Source organism: Drosophila yakuba, chromosome 2R (genome assembly GCF_016746365.2).
Source record: "Drosophila yakuba strain Tai18E2 chromosome 2R, Prin_Dyak_Tai18E2_2.1, whole genome shotgun sequence".
NCBI classification, from domain to species: domain Eukaryota; kingdom Metazoa; phylum Arthropoda; class Insecta; order Diptera; family Drosophilidae; genus Drosophila; species Drosophila yakuba.
The window spans coordinates 19,164,833-19,179,133 of NC_052528.2; the positions used below are offsets into that span (position 1 = coordinate 19,164,833).

Genomic DNA, 14,301 nt, shown 5'->3' on the forward strand with positions numbered 1-14,301 from the left:
TTATTTTTTAGGTGGTGCGTTAACGGCAATTCAAACACGCTCTCTTTTGCTTTCTGGGGGCTGATATTGCTATGATTTTTCCACCACCTTGGCCGTTTTTTCTATTGAATGAAATCCACTTTGGTCTAGTTCTTCTTCCTTTCCGCTCCTGTGCTTCTTCTTGCCGCTTTTCCTGCGCCTGCGTTGGCCAACGAAAATAGCCGATTGTCGGGCAGCAAACACAGAAACTGATTTCTTGCACTTTCGCACATTTGTGCCGCACAAATAGTCAACGGAGCACTCAAATCACCGCTTGCTGCGATTTCAAATAACCGCCAGTGCTGCCCCCTTGCGCAAAGCGGCGTTGCCATTGCGCGGGCTTTTCAAACAGCAGCAGCAAAGCATCAGAACTGCTTAGAAATTATTTTCTTTTAAAGCTTTATATAGTTAGGAAATGGATAAAATAGATAAGCAATTATGTTTCAAGACTTATATATCACTATATGACTAAAAAAAATTTTAATTTTCCTAATTACTTTCTAACTTATTACATGTAAACGTTTTTATAACTTAATAATACATGTATACGAAACATAAACTGTTATAACCAGAAGTACCGTAAAAAATATATAATTCATTTTATTGTTATGTATTGTATTATTAATTATTTCATAATTATTTTGTATGTTATAGAAAGTTACTTTTTTCCCACTTTTATCTAAGAATCAATTTGATAACATATCTCCATTGTATAGCAATCTTGGTGTCACAACCTTCGGCGAACCAAATATTTGGACAATAAGCAAGGTCGCCAGCCGATTGCAGTGCACGCAACATAAATGTGAAAATCAAAACATAAAGGGGACAAAAACAAACCAAAAATGCATTGTCATTTGGGGACGGCGGGGCCTTAAGTTGTCGGATATATGGGTAAAGGGGTATGGGCTGATGACTGCTATGCCACTCTGCATATTAATCAACTTTAAAATACATTAAGATAAATGAATAGGGAAATACTCAGGTGGAAATGTCCAATGCTCTAGAGGGGAATATAATTGATATATCATGAAGACAATAAATGAAAACGCTTATTACGTGCATCTAAGTCAAAATACTAGATTAACTAATAATACAACATTCCAGATATAATCAGTTATTGTTTATGACATGGATGTATTATTAAAAATGTCTTAATAATCATAGTAAGCTTATGAAAATAAATAAAAAGTACGTTTAGAAAAATGAGCTTATTAATATTTGATTATAATGTCTTCAAGGGGCTCACTTAGAAAAATCCAATCAAAATGTTGTAAGTAGCTTGAAGCTTCACGGATATGCCAAATCCATTATTATTTTAGCGTACCCCTTCAACCGATCCACAAAGAGGGTATTACCGGAGACAAGCGACTTTAAAACGATAACAAATAGGTGAGACATCGGCAAACAGACAAACAGACAAAAAACGAATTTGAAATGAAAACCAACGCCGAGCTCATTACTCATGCGCACTGGATGACGTCGTTTTTGTGAGCCCAAAGGGGCTTTTGACCAAGCCCCAACTCGATTGCTCCTTAAGACCCCCCATCTTCAGCGCCACTTCTTAACCTGCTCCACTGCAGCCGAGTTGCAATGACGGGGCATTAAAAAATGTGAGCGAGCTGTGAAAAATCGCAGCTAGTCGTCATGACTAGCAGCCAAGTAGCGCTGACTAAGTGGACGTGCGATTAACTAACAAGAGCCTTCTTGGCGGTTTTCTGCTACCGAATGGAGCAGTTTATTGTAGGGAAATTAAATTGAAGACACGTTGGCAGGCACTTGAGATTGATATGATTGGAAATTGCATCGCTAATGAGCCTAATTGATTTGCTTGTGGCTTCGGCTTAGATAGAGTTGAGAGAAAATGTCAAACAAAGGTATTTCATATGAGCATTCAAATAGCCAACAATGGGTAATTGACATTCTTTTCTACAGAGAAAAAAATATATGTCCATGATAATTGACCCCTTTAAATTCAGGAATTAATAATAATGTAAAAGTTAAATTGGCAACCATCAAAATCAATAAAGATAGATTAAGATATCATTTTAATAAAAAACTAGTTAAGCCCAACAAATTAAAATAGATTTAGTAATGGGTAATTATTGCTGTGCTTCCAAAATATATATTACTTTTATGTTAATTTAATAGATTGTAGCTGTTGAGGTTCTTCCCTGATAGATCAAAACAACACGATTGTTTGCGTTGTCAGTTTTGATCAGCGGTTTCCTCTTCCTTGTAATTTTCCCCTTTCGGCCCCTTTTCCCCTCTTCACCTCTCATTTTGACCACATAAGGCAACTTTTCCTTGCGTGTTGCCCAAATTATTGCCAATTTGGACAATTGTTTTTTCGGTTAGTCGAAGAGTCGTAGCCCTGCACACCTGTAATTACCGCTCAAGTGTGTACCTGACACCCTGGGCGTTTTCTGCTGCCTAGGCCTAATACTCTGGTTTCAGTATTTACCATTTTATGATGCTGGCTTTTTAACAACATCTAGGCCAACTCCAATTGAACCCGTCCGAGGAGAAATAGCTTAGAAAGCTGCCGAGAGATGAAATACCGTTTAGCTGACAGTTTTGTAATACTCCGCCCACTGATTTGCATTTCGCGCTGGAATTATTAAGGGGCCATAATTCAATTATCCAAACAAATCGTTTTGCATAATTAGACAATGAATATCGTGATTGGCAACACCTCATGCGATCCACTGGTAATTTTCCTACCTTATAATGCCCTCATTGACACCAAAATCAAATTATTAAATTCAGCAAAATATATGTACTCGTATACCTGGCCGCAATAAAATCGAGATGTCAGCAAACTTCTTCGTGTGCCTGCAAATAAAAGAACAGGAAGCAAGAACAAAAAAACAAGGTAGCAAAGTGAAAATTTCGCAAAATTGGCTGCAATTTCATAGGGGATCGTTTTTAAAATTGTAGAATCATTTTTTTGAGACTTAAACTGGCGGAAAACTCTTTCTATGTATTGGCTTTCTTAAACTCTTATAAATGTACATCTTTAAGACCGTGTTATGTTCAAAAACACATTAGTTTTATCAGAGACCATGAACGAATAATATTTTCCATATTTAAAATAATGTTAAACATTAAGTTAATTGGTTGTCAACTTCAATTTGGGTATTATATGCATTAGAAAGCGAACATTTTAAATTGATGCGCTTTCAAATAAATTACTAAACTCATAGATATTTTATAAAAATGGCTAAGTCTTACGCCTCAGCTTTATATAAAGAAAAAAGTGATCATACTTAACCTGAAGAGTTTCTTTATTGTTTTAAGGACTCTATACTAAGCTATACTTTTTTTGGTTCCTTAAATTACTTTAAGCCCAGTATTTACGCTCAAGTAGCCAAGCCCCACTCACTCTGAGCCAAGTCGGCGAACCAATGGCATTGCCAGATCCACTCAACAGATACCACGCACTCGTAATAGATCCAATTTGGAGAGGCAGCTTTCTCAGTTACCAAAAAGTCAGACATCGCTGGCCACTCAAAGCTCTCTCAGCCTTCTTTTATGAATATTATTTTCGCTGGGTGCTGAGTTCGCGGGTTTTTGTTTCTCGGGCTGCCTCTTGATTAGTTTCTGTTCCGATTTTCATTACGTGCCCCGAAGTCTTGGCGAGCTGAACTCGGAAACGCTGAAATTCAGAAACTCAGAAACTGTGAAACTCAGAAACTCAGAAACTTTGAAACTCAGGAACTGGCGAGTGAGTGCTTTTCAGCAACAGCTGCGATCGCATTACTTTCAGAGCCCGCAATCAGTCTTAAGTGAGCGTGCGTCGGCATTGGCAGCAAGTTGGCTAAAAGCGGATCCTCCTCAGTGACCAACTTGTCCCCCGATCTCTCTTTCGCCCCCGACACTATTGGTTAGTTTGCACTTCGCCTTAACATCTGCCTCAAGTCGTGCTCTAAAACTTTTAAATCAAGTGCAAAGTGAAACGCCCCACTGGGTCGTGCAATCAATAATAAAAAATAAAAATAATAAGAATCGCGGTAATTGCAAATCGATTGCCAAACCATCCAAGCGGAAGTGATGAAATAATTCTGATTTGTTAGAAAAGTGCGAAATAAACCTTTGTTATTCAGTTGGCCTCGGCTTGCGGAAAAGCCAATGGAAAAGCTGCTGACTTAGCTCTTTGATTTCCACTTAAATGTTTGTTTTCATAGCTTTTCCAGTTTCCTCGCTCACAGCCGCTCTCTTTGCGTGAGTTTACTTGTGTGTGTTTCGAGTTGGCTTAGATTTTCGCGACACCGATTGAGTAAGTTTTCCCATGCGGTTTTTCCAGCGCTTGCTGGAAAATTCATGGGCAGCAAAACAAACAAAAATCGTTGTTATGCTTATGCGTTGAAGAATTTGTTAAACGCCAGAAGCACTTATTAATGTTTAGATTTAAGGTCTCTGAATTTGACGCGTGGCTAATTTCAGTCAGGCACTTCTTCCATAATTTATTTTTGCCCGCAAACCGGTTTGTCAAACTCCTGGATTCTCAAATAATTTGGACAATAGTTGTGTAGAATTTCTTTATGGGCATAACAAATAAGACGAGCAAAATGTCGGCAATTGTCCAAAATTGTAAGCAAAGTAACAAGCGCGAATGAAGTTCGTTTCTTCAGTCATTTGATTGAAGCTCTTGACGCATGGTCGTTTATTCATTCTTGTGATTGATGCTCTACTCCCAAGCTTGTTTCTTGAATCTTTGGACTGCTTTTCAATGGAATTTCAATTATTGAAATTACGTACCTAAAGGAGGTTCAATCAGCCTGCTTTGTTTCTGTTTTTTTGTGGAACTTTCAATGTTAAGGTCTACACAGCCATTTAATGCTAATGCCCAGCACAAGTGCGACTTGTTCGACGTTTTTTTCATTCGGTCTTTTATGGCGCATTGAATCGAATTGCCCCTCCACTTCTGCCACTCCTACGTCGCCAAAATGTTCATGCCTAGCATAAACAAAACAGAATTATTGTTACACATTTGGTTGCCAAGGCGGAAATCAAATAAAGCAAAAAGGCTGTCAAATAAAATCGATTTGAATGGATCAAAATCATAACAGCACATGAAGAGAAATCAATGGCGCGAACCGAGATGAGAGAGATCTGTTCGTCGTAAAATAGAAAGTGACCAAAATGGATCATTGCTCATAAACAAAACCCAAAAATTCGTCACAGTTAGAGGATACCCTAACATCTAAGCCAGAGTTGCTCAGCTAACTTGCCAACATTTTTATAGTTTGTTCATTAGGGCTTAGCTCAGGTTTTAGTTTTAGCCTAGGGCTCGAAATTCGATATTTGCCATTTTAGGACTGGAAAAGAAATTGCCAAATATTTAATATGCAGAAACAGTTTGTATATACTGCGGCACACACAGATACTCACCCATACGGGGGAACTAAAGACCCAGCTGGGTTTCAGTCATTTGTCTAAACAGAAATTACGAACAAAGCAAAACGCAGACGTAGCAAAATTATGCAAATCTTAGGGCACATACAGCCACAGCTACATCTGTAAATATTTACATATACTGTTTATCTATATATATGTCTATATATATTTAGTATTATCCATGTGCTTCTCCATCAAAAATGCAAAATAGGAAATGAGCAATAGGCAAACGCCATAACAACAAGCTTTTTTCTAATTGCCCATTGCATTCTTCTTCATTCAGATGTGATAAATGAAGAAAATATATATAGAAATAATAAAATTAAAACTTGCATAAAGAATTCATCGATAAAGCATATATATTTCATTTTAATATAAATGCCAAATCATTAAATAATTTCTTGAGTCCTTATCGAGTTGGTGATAATCAATTAGGCATTGATTATTATTTTTTTAAAGAGCATTTATTTCCGAAAAAAAATCAATCTATTTCATTTTTGTGTCAAGGTAAGGTCTTGTCCAAGGGCCCAAAAACCTTTACAAGATATATGTTCTCAACAAGTTTGTTGTCCCATTTTATATAATGTCAAGTTCAACGATCTATTAGCCCTACCACGGACCATCAATAACTCAAGCTGTCAATCCCAAATGCACGATCTTAAAACCTGTTGGCCCAATCTGGCGAAGAACTTTAGGAAATCAAACAAAGGTTTTACCAATCGGCGATGAAAATATGACAAAAATGTTGCTGGGCCAGGGCAAAACAGCGATGAATCTCTGTGACTCCGTGTTCGAGGAAACCAAATGCAAATCATTTGGATGGGGGCCAGGCCAAGAGCAACCGAAACCAGTTAACTGCGATCGATTCAATGTTGGCCAAGCTGGCGGCATTCTGTCTCTGATCCGGAGAACTTAATTTGCATAATTCTGGGTTTCGAAACGGGCCACATGGCGGAATATTTTCGAAAGCGAAATGCCATTGAGCAAAATGTGTTGAGTCAGGAAAAGTCAGTGCGGATTTTTGGAGGTTGTTCAATCTGTCAGTTGGTCAATTACAAGCGAATCAATTAGCAAACGGGTGTTAGGCACCGAAAAACACTGATATTGCGGCATTTTAGCCACTTTGTATCTGTATCCGAGAGATCTGCTCCATGTTCGATCCATTGGATTCATATGCATACGAAGACAATGCAGCACGACGATCTCTAGAGATCAACAGAGATTTGACCGTGACCGTGCATTTTGATTGAGCTGAGTTTTTTTCTTTTTTTTTTGTTTGGTTTGGCTGGCCAAACTCCGAATATTAATGGTATTTGTGGGCCTACAAATCTCCAGCTCCTAACCAGACGACTCCACTCGAGATCTCCGCCTGGGCGGCCTTGACACAAATTTGGAATCACACGAAAATGTTCGAAATTAATCTCTCCTCCAACAAATTGTTACGCATTTCGTTAATTATGTTTTCCACCTGTACTCGCGAAGCTTGGGCAATATGCCGTGTGAGATCTAACTACATCGGCTATACCTTGGTTTGATTTCTTTTTTAACATTTTCAACTTGTCGAGGCTTTTCGGTTTCTTTTTTTTCGGTTTTCGGATATACGCGTCATTTGCCATTAATTAGTCGAGCTATTGATGGTCTCGAGTGGAGCGAACAAAAGGCGGCTTTGTGAATGGGTTTTGCAGTTGGCCGGGAAAGTACAGTTAACAGTGTTGGGCAACGGCCATGGGTCCGATTGCGGTAGTGTGACAAGTCGAAAGTTTGGGGATATTAATTAGCGCCACCTTAGCCACTCTAATCCAGTTGGTGATTAAAGCAAAAGGTTAATGGGGCTTAAGTGTGGGAAAGTTGTAAGGTTAAATTATAACTCGAAAACTGCAGTTGGCTTTTTTGGCAGTGCTAGTTAACGTTTCAGTTAGGTGTTTAAATGGGATAGGCACAGGTTACTTCTATTACGATCTTAGTAGGAGTGTGCTAGACACTAATATTTCCAGAAAGATGGGAACCCCTTTTATAACAACATGTTAGATGCACTTTTAATTTTCCATTACTAGTTGGAATTAATTACTTGACTTATCAAGAGCAACTTGCTTATTTGCTTTATAGCACCTACTACTACACGAATTGACTTCCTGGAAATATGTAGGTATTTTGTACATTCCCGAATGGAATTTTCTTAGCAGTCCAGACTCACTACCTCAACCACCCAATTGTGATTCACTTGTTCGTTTATAGAATTCATTCAACGTCAATTATATTAAATTTTACTATAATATCCCAGAACTCTGCCAGGAGCTCAGCAAGTATTCATTTTCAAAAAATTAACTCTGGATAAAAAAGGCAATTCACAACGCTGTTTTAGTCTCCGGCCATCTAAAATGAGCTACATTTATGAGCTGCTGGCGCTGGAGAATTTTCGCCAGGTTTCGCCTGCAGACTTGCGAAGGGATCCCATGTAGGCACTGGGTCCGGCGATGGCGGGCGGGATATCCACCTGTCCGGAGTAACTGAACACGGGAGTCGATGGACGGTTAGCCGGAGCACGGGTTTTCACGACCATACGGAAACGGGGCGGCTCCACAGACCGGCGCTCCTCTTTCCGCTTGGGCTTCTTTTGCTCCTTTTTGGGCAGTAGTCCTGGCTGCGCGTTGTCCTCGGGCTCGGGGAAGTCCTGTTGCCACAGAGCCGCCTGTTTCTTGGCAAACTTGTGGTACTGCTTATCGATGCCAGAGGGTCGCCGCTTTGGCATCAGCACTACCGTCTTGGCTTTCAGCGAGTACGCAGGTGGAGATATCTGATGGTAGCCGCGTCGTTGGTAATCCCTTGGATATGCAGGTGGAATGGCCACGACCTTCTTGCGCTTCAGGTGGGGTTTCACCTCTTCTGTGGTCTCCGACTCGCGCGAACATGGGCATGTTTGCCACGAATGCCAGTACTCCGCCTCGTTCTCCTCCTGGCGCTTCCTTAACCACTCGGCAGAGGGACGATTGGCATCGTAGACGACTGTCTGGCTGTCCTTCGCTTCCTCCGATTTCTCCGGATTGCGCCTCATGCGCTGGTAGTCCTCCGATTTCCTTTGCAATTTCTCCTCAACATGCTCCTTTCGTGTATCCGGTCGATAGGTAATGCCCGAGGTGTTAGTTTCCCTCCTTGACTCGGGGCGATTTTGCCACCTACGGCGATTCTGCTCGATGATCGCCTCCTGGCGCCTCTGGTGATCGACCGGATCCTGTGAAATGGTGCGCCGGCGCATCGTGTCCGGTTCCGCCTGACCGTGACTACCGCTGAAGTGACTTCTGATCCTTTTTTGGGCCTCCTTGCGCCGCTCCTCACGTTCCAATTCGTATTTCTGCTGGCTGTGACGGAATTTGTTCTTCGCTATATACAGGCGATCGTTGCAGTGGGACTCGTAGCCCATCTCATCCAGACGCTCGGGAAAATCGGGCGTCCATTCGCTGTCCCGCCAGGGCGACTCCTGGGGCACATCAGCCATCTCTTTCATCTTCTTGATACCCTGTATTTGTGCCTGAGTGTGGTCGTCGAAGGTATAGCGATCGGCGTACCGACGCTTTTGGCCGGAAACTGCAGGTAATCGTCGCAAACTGGAAAATTCACCCTTGGCTTTATTACTAACCAATCGCCAAGAGTGATTCAGGCTCATTCGAGCCACTTTAAAAGTGGTATTCATCTTGCAATGGATTCGTCTTGGATTGAACTCCCTTTTCAGAACTAATAATTTTGATGCGTGCACGAGATGATGTCTGAAAATAAAATTCCGGACTGAACTTTAGAATTTTCAATTTTGATAGCTACAAATTTTCAACTCCAAAAAATAAAAGACCAAAATTTTGTGAACTGAACGCTTCGCAAACTGGGAATATTATGAGAACGCTGATGACTTTTTCCCAGGAAGTAAAAGGCAATGCTACCCCAGCTAAACACTAAAATCGAGGGCGTACTCATGACCTACTTGGCGTCCAAGAAAATTAAGCTTTTTTTTTTAGACACTATCTTCGAAAATGCACATAGGAAATATGTGTTCATTTAGAAGTTCCCTGACCGACCATGCAAGCGGTTAACCTTTGAAGTTAACTATCCATTAGGTTTCACACCCAAAAGTGTGGAAAGTGTGGAAAGTTGGAGTGTTTAGCATTTGTCTTCGTCGGAGGTTGTCTGCCTTGTCCGCCTCGTGCACTCCACTTCCATCTAATTTTGATAACAGATTTATGATGCACTTCCGCCGCATGCTAAACTTGACACACTGAGAAGTTGGTCTGGTTTTTTTTTCTTTGTTAAGTTTTTCGATCGTCGGCTTTGGTTTCATAATCGCAGCGATCCAGTTGAACTAATGAGCTTGAACTAACCGATGTCACGGCGCGTTTCCTTGTTTCATTCCTCATTCACAGCTTGCCGCACCGACTTCGAATCTCAGCAGCAAATTGGCGCCGCCGACGAATCTTGAGCCCTACACCATGGCTGTCATCACGGAACATGGCGGCACCACCTCTCCCCCGGAAAACAACAACAGCATCGGTAATGGAAAACTCCGCGTCAATGGCCACCAGCTGAGCACCTCGCTGACCATACCGGAGTTCTTTGCCCACAAGAACATCTTCGTCACCGGTGGCACCGGATTCCTGGGCACCGTTCTCATCGAGGCCCTGCTGGACACACATCCCGACATCGGTACCATCTACGTCTTGGTCCGGGGCAAGCGCAAGTTCGATCCGAACGAGCGGATTCGTCGCCTGCTCCAGAAGCCGGTAAGTCTGGTGGCATTTGCCTTAGATTGTTTGACCGCTCAAAGGGGGCCGCCACCCGGCCACGCCCCCTGACACGACGCGCTGGCTGCAAGGTGTATCATTAAAGCCAATTACGAGTCTCTTTATGGCGCGTTAATTTGTCAAAGTCGTAACCTAGCCGACCTCTTCCGCTCCGAGCCACGATCCGTGGGCTTTCATTTTCTTTTGTTTCCATCATTTTATTTACCACCAGCGTGCAATACTCTTTCGGGATTTTTATCCATATTTAAATTGTGTTTTTGTATTATTAAAAATACTGAATTAGCTTTATTAATTATATTCAGTTATCTTCTAGATCTTTTAATTGCACTGATCTGCTCATGCGCTCTAGAAAAGATAGAAAAAGCTTTTTTAAATCAAAATAACTTGCTTACAAGTCACACCTTTTAATCATATAAATTATATTCAGCAAACCCATTTAAAGAGTGCTTAAATTTTCGGTCTAACAAACGAATTTTTTTCTTTTTCTTTGCTTTTCATTATTTTTGTTCGGGCCTCTACACATCTCGTTAATTTTTTTATTTTTAAACGCATTTTTAATGGCACAACAAAAAGCAGCGAACATCATACATATGTATGTTGTTTGCTTTAGAAATTGCTTACTTACGAGTGTTCCCCAAAAAAGGTAAAAGTACCGAAAAAAGCACTCATCGCAAACAATCATAATTTGTTGGCCATAATGTGGGCGTGTATAGTTAGCAACCCGACCACCGACCACCGAACAGTAGTGAAATTAATTTTCAACATCCGTCTTGAGGAGAAAAAATCGGTCTACAGCTGGCTTAACAATTTCAAATAGCACATATGTGTCTATAAAACTTTAATTTTCGCGATTGCAAGTCATTAAATTAGTTAAACTTCGCAGCTTTTAATACCTCCAATTAATGACCACATGCTATCTAAAAGTTTACGATTCTTGGAGTTATGTTCAATGTATCAAAAGTTTACGATTCTTGAAGCTATGTTCAATGTAATGTTTTTTTAACCGTGCGAATATAATTTAACCCATTTGCGATGTACTTTCTTTTAGATTTTCGAAAAGTACTCGGAAAAGACTCTATCGAAGGTGGTACCAGTAGTTGGCGAGCTAAGTGAACCGAACTTTGGCTTTGGCACCGAACTCCTGCAGGAGCTGATCGACCGGGTCAATGTGATCTACCACAGTGCGGCCACCATCAAGTTCAGCTCCCCGCTGCGCACAGCCATTCGCACCAATCTCACGGGCACGATGCGCACCATCGAGCTGGCCAAGCAGTTGAAGCACCTGGCCGCCTACATCTATTGCTCCACGGCCTTCTGCAATAGCAACAATCGTGGTCTGATTGCCGAGGAGGTGTACAAGTCACAGTTCGATCCATACGAGATGATGAAGATGGCCGAGGACGACTCCGCCTGGGAGGACTTCACCGATCAGAAGTGCAAGGGCTACATCCGGGATCATCCCAACACGTATACGTTCACCAAGAATCTGTCCGAGAATCTGCTGATGGCCGAGATGTCGGGACTGCCAGCAGCCATAGTTAGGCCATCAATTGGTAAGATTTTATTAGGAAAAATCCAGGAAAATGTTTTATTAATTGCTTTTCATTTCCAGTTTATGGAACCTTGGAGCACCCGATGAAGGGCTGGGTGGGCAATGCCAACTCTGGTCACCTGGGCTTCTTGGCCGGCTTCGTGAAGGGAATTTTCCGCACCATGTGCGGTAATGCTAGTGCTGTGATCGACATCATACCATGCGACTATGTGATCAACTCATCGCTGGTCATGGGCTGGTACGTGGGCACCCGGAAGGTGGAGCAGCCGGAGATCATCCATTGCACCTCGGGAGAGGTTAATCCTCTGAATCTCGCCGAGTTCTGCACGATCATCAACGACAGTGTGGAGCGGCATCCACCAAATAGTTTCGTTTGGAAACCGGTGACAAAGTTGCGCAACGGTTGGCGATACAATCTGTTCTTCTATCTGTTTCACTTGCTGCCAGCGATGGTCTTCATCATACCAGAGAAGCTCTTCGGCATCGGAATGCCCCAGCACACGTAAGTATTTGAAAAAGCTAAGTCAACTCTATTTGTAACGTTAATATTTATCTTCCATAGAGCCTACGAGTACATGCGGGTGTTCCAGAAAGGAACCAAGGCCTTTGACTACTTCCTGGACAAGGACTTCCGATACTCCTTGAAGAATGCGCTGCGTATATCCGCATTAATACCGGAGAGCGATCGAAGGCGCTATAATTTCGATGCCAGCCAGTGCGATTGGTCGGAGTTCATCGATCGCTGTCTGATAGGAATCCGGCGTTTCTACTTCAAGGAGTCGGCAGTGACCACGGAGTGGCATCGCAACTACTGGAAGGTGTAAGTAACTGACGCCACTCATCTAAAGCACATGTAATCTATTTCATTTTTGACCTGTCTATAGCTTCAACTTCCTGTACTACGCGGGCTATGTGGTCATCTTTGCCGTCCTGTACTTTGCCCTCACTCTGACTTTGGGCCTGCAGATCGGTCTTACGTTGGCGCTTCTCATCTGGGGATTCCTGGTCTGGTTGTAGTCCGCTTCCTGGATCGCCAGCCGTGGGATTGTGCAATATTCCCGCTCCAAGTCCGATCCTACCACACTGGTTGTTCGTTTCCATCCGTAGTTTGTTCTAGTAGGGTATCGTGTATTTTACTTTTAAGTCCCCTCACACAAACCAAGTACAAGTCAACGAAATGTATCATATAAATCAACAATCGAAGCAACACTAGACACAAATCTATTCACACAGCAATGCAAAAGTAGCCCAAAACTTAGTCACTTTAACTAAACACGTAATGTAAAAGTAATGAACAATTTTAGATTGTTGTAATAATCAACCGGTTTATAGTCAAATAGTCGAAGAATACGAGAACTAAACTTTAAATGATTAAATATGTAACTATTATTCAAATAAATATGATTTTTATATTAAGGAAATGATTTGTGTTTTTTTTAGGTATGTTAATGCTCGAGGGGACCTTTATTCATTTTTAATTATAAGTTAGTGCATCTGCCAATTTTTTTGCTTACATTTAAGTTTAACTTGCAGATGCAATTCATTTTCGCTTTTTTTACATAACGCATGCATGGGTTCCGCAATATTCCGACAGGGGCGCTGGCTTAAGAGAAGAACATTTACAGCTGAAATACGGAAAAAAGCGTATTTACGATTGGTATTTTCAGAAAGCGAAAATAATTACAGTTTTTTACTCCTAATTAACAATGCTAACCAACCAAATCACTATTTGGCCGACATTGTTAAAATAATTTTTGGTCATTTTTTCGCATTTTGTGTAAGGGGTAACATCATCAAGAAATGCAAAAAATGTCCAAAAATTAGAATTTTTTTTTAAAACACAGTTCGATTGGAAATTTAATTACGAACTCAACGAGGTATGACATTCCATATTCGGACCAATATTTCGAATGTTCTGATCAAAATACTGATATTTATAGTCGCAAAAACCAGAAAAACGATTTTCGGCCAATATTCACAAATCATCATCAAAAATTACAAAAAATGTGAAAAAAATATTATTTTTTGTTGAAAACACAGGTCGATTGGAAATTTAATTACGAACTCAACGATGACATTCCATATTCGGACCAATATTTCGAATGTTCTGATCAAAATACTGATATTTATAGTACCAAAAACCAGAAAAACGATTTTCGGCCAATATTAGAACATCATCATCAAAAAATAAAAAAAAAAGTGAAAAAATATTTTTTTTTTTTTGAAAACACAGTTCGATTGGAAATTTATTTATTAAGTTAGTGCATCTGATAATTTTCTTTGCTAACTCTATTACATTTAAGATTAACTTGCAGATGCATTTCATTTTCGACAATGAACAGTGGCGACACCTAGAAACTTATTTTACATACCGTTTCTACATGGTATGTAACATATACATGCTTATAGGCTTCGCAATATTCCGACAGGGGCGCTAGCTAAAAAGAAGAGAAAACATATGCAGCTGAAATAAGGAAAAAAGTATTTGTAAGATAGCAGAAAATGTATCCGTAGAGTTTGCTCTCATTGTATCTGCCGCCCCGCAAACTC

At 40.9% G+C, this 14,301-nt stretch overlaps 2 protein-coding genes across 3 annotated transcripts; one reads left to right on the plus strand and one right to left on the minus strand.

Annotated features, from left to right (window-relative positions):
- The first annotated feature begins 3,650 nt into the window (after window positions 1–3,650).
- On the plus strand, window positions 3,651–13,172 carry LOC6531382 (putative fatty acyl-CoA reductase CG8303). Of its 2 annotated transcripts, none has more exons than XM_002092149.4 (6): window positions 3,651–3,742; window positions 9,822–10,178; window positions 11,248–11,752; window positions 11,812–12,253; window positions 12,314–12,571; window positions 12,636–13,172. In XM_002092149.4, the coding sequence occupies exons 2-6, from the start codon at window positions 9,888–9,890 to the stop codon at window positions 12,766–12,768; spliced, it is 1,629 nt and encodes a 542-aa protein (XP_002092185.1). In that variant the 5' UTR covers window positions 3,651–3,742; window positions 9,822–9,887; the 3' UTR covers window positions 12,769–13,172. The 2 variants fall into 2 exon arrangements, with proteins under 2 accessions (XP_002092185.1, XP_039228200.1); XM_039372266.1 differs by lacking the exon at window positions 3,651–3,742 and adding an exon at window positions 3,785–3,901.
- Window positions 7,644–9,330, minus strand: LOC6531381. The gene has a single exon (XM_002092148.4). It carries the CDS (start codon window positions 9,101–9,103, stop codon window positions 7,805–7,807), a length of 1,299 nt encoding a protein of 432 aa, XP_002092184.1. The 5' UTR covers window positions 9,104–9,330; the 3' UTR covers window positions 7,644–7,804.
- Window positions 13,173–14,301: the final 1,129 nt, after the last annotated feature.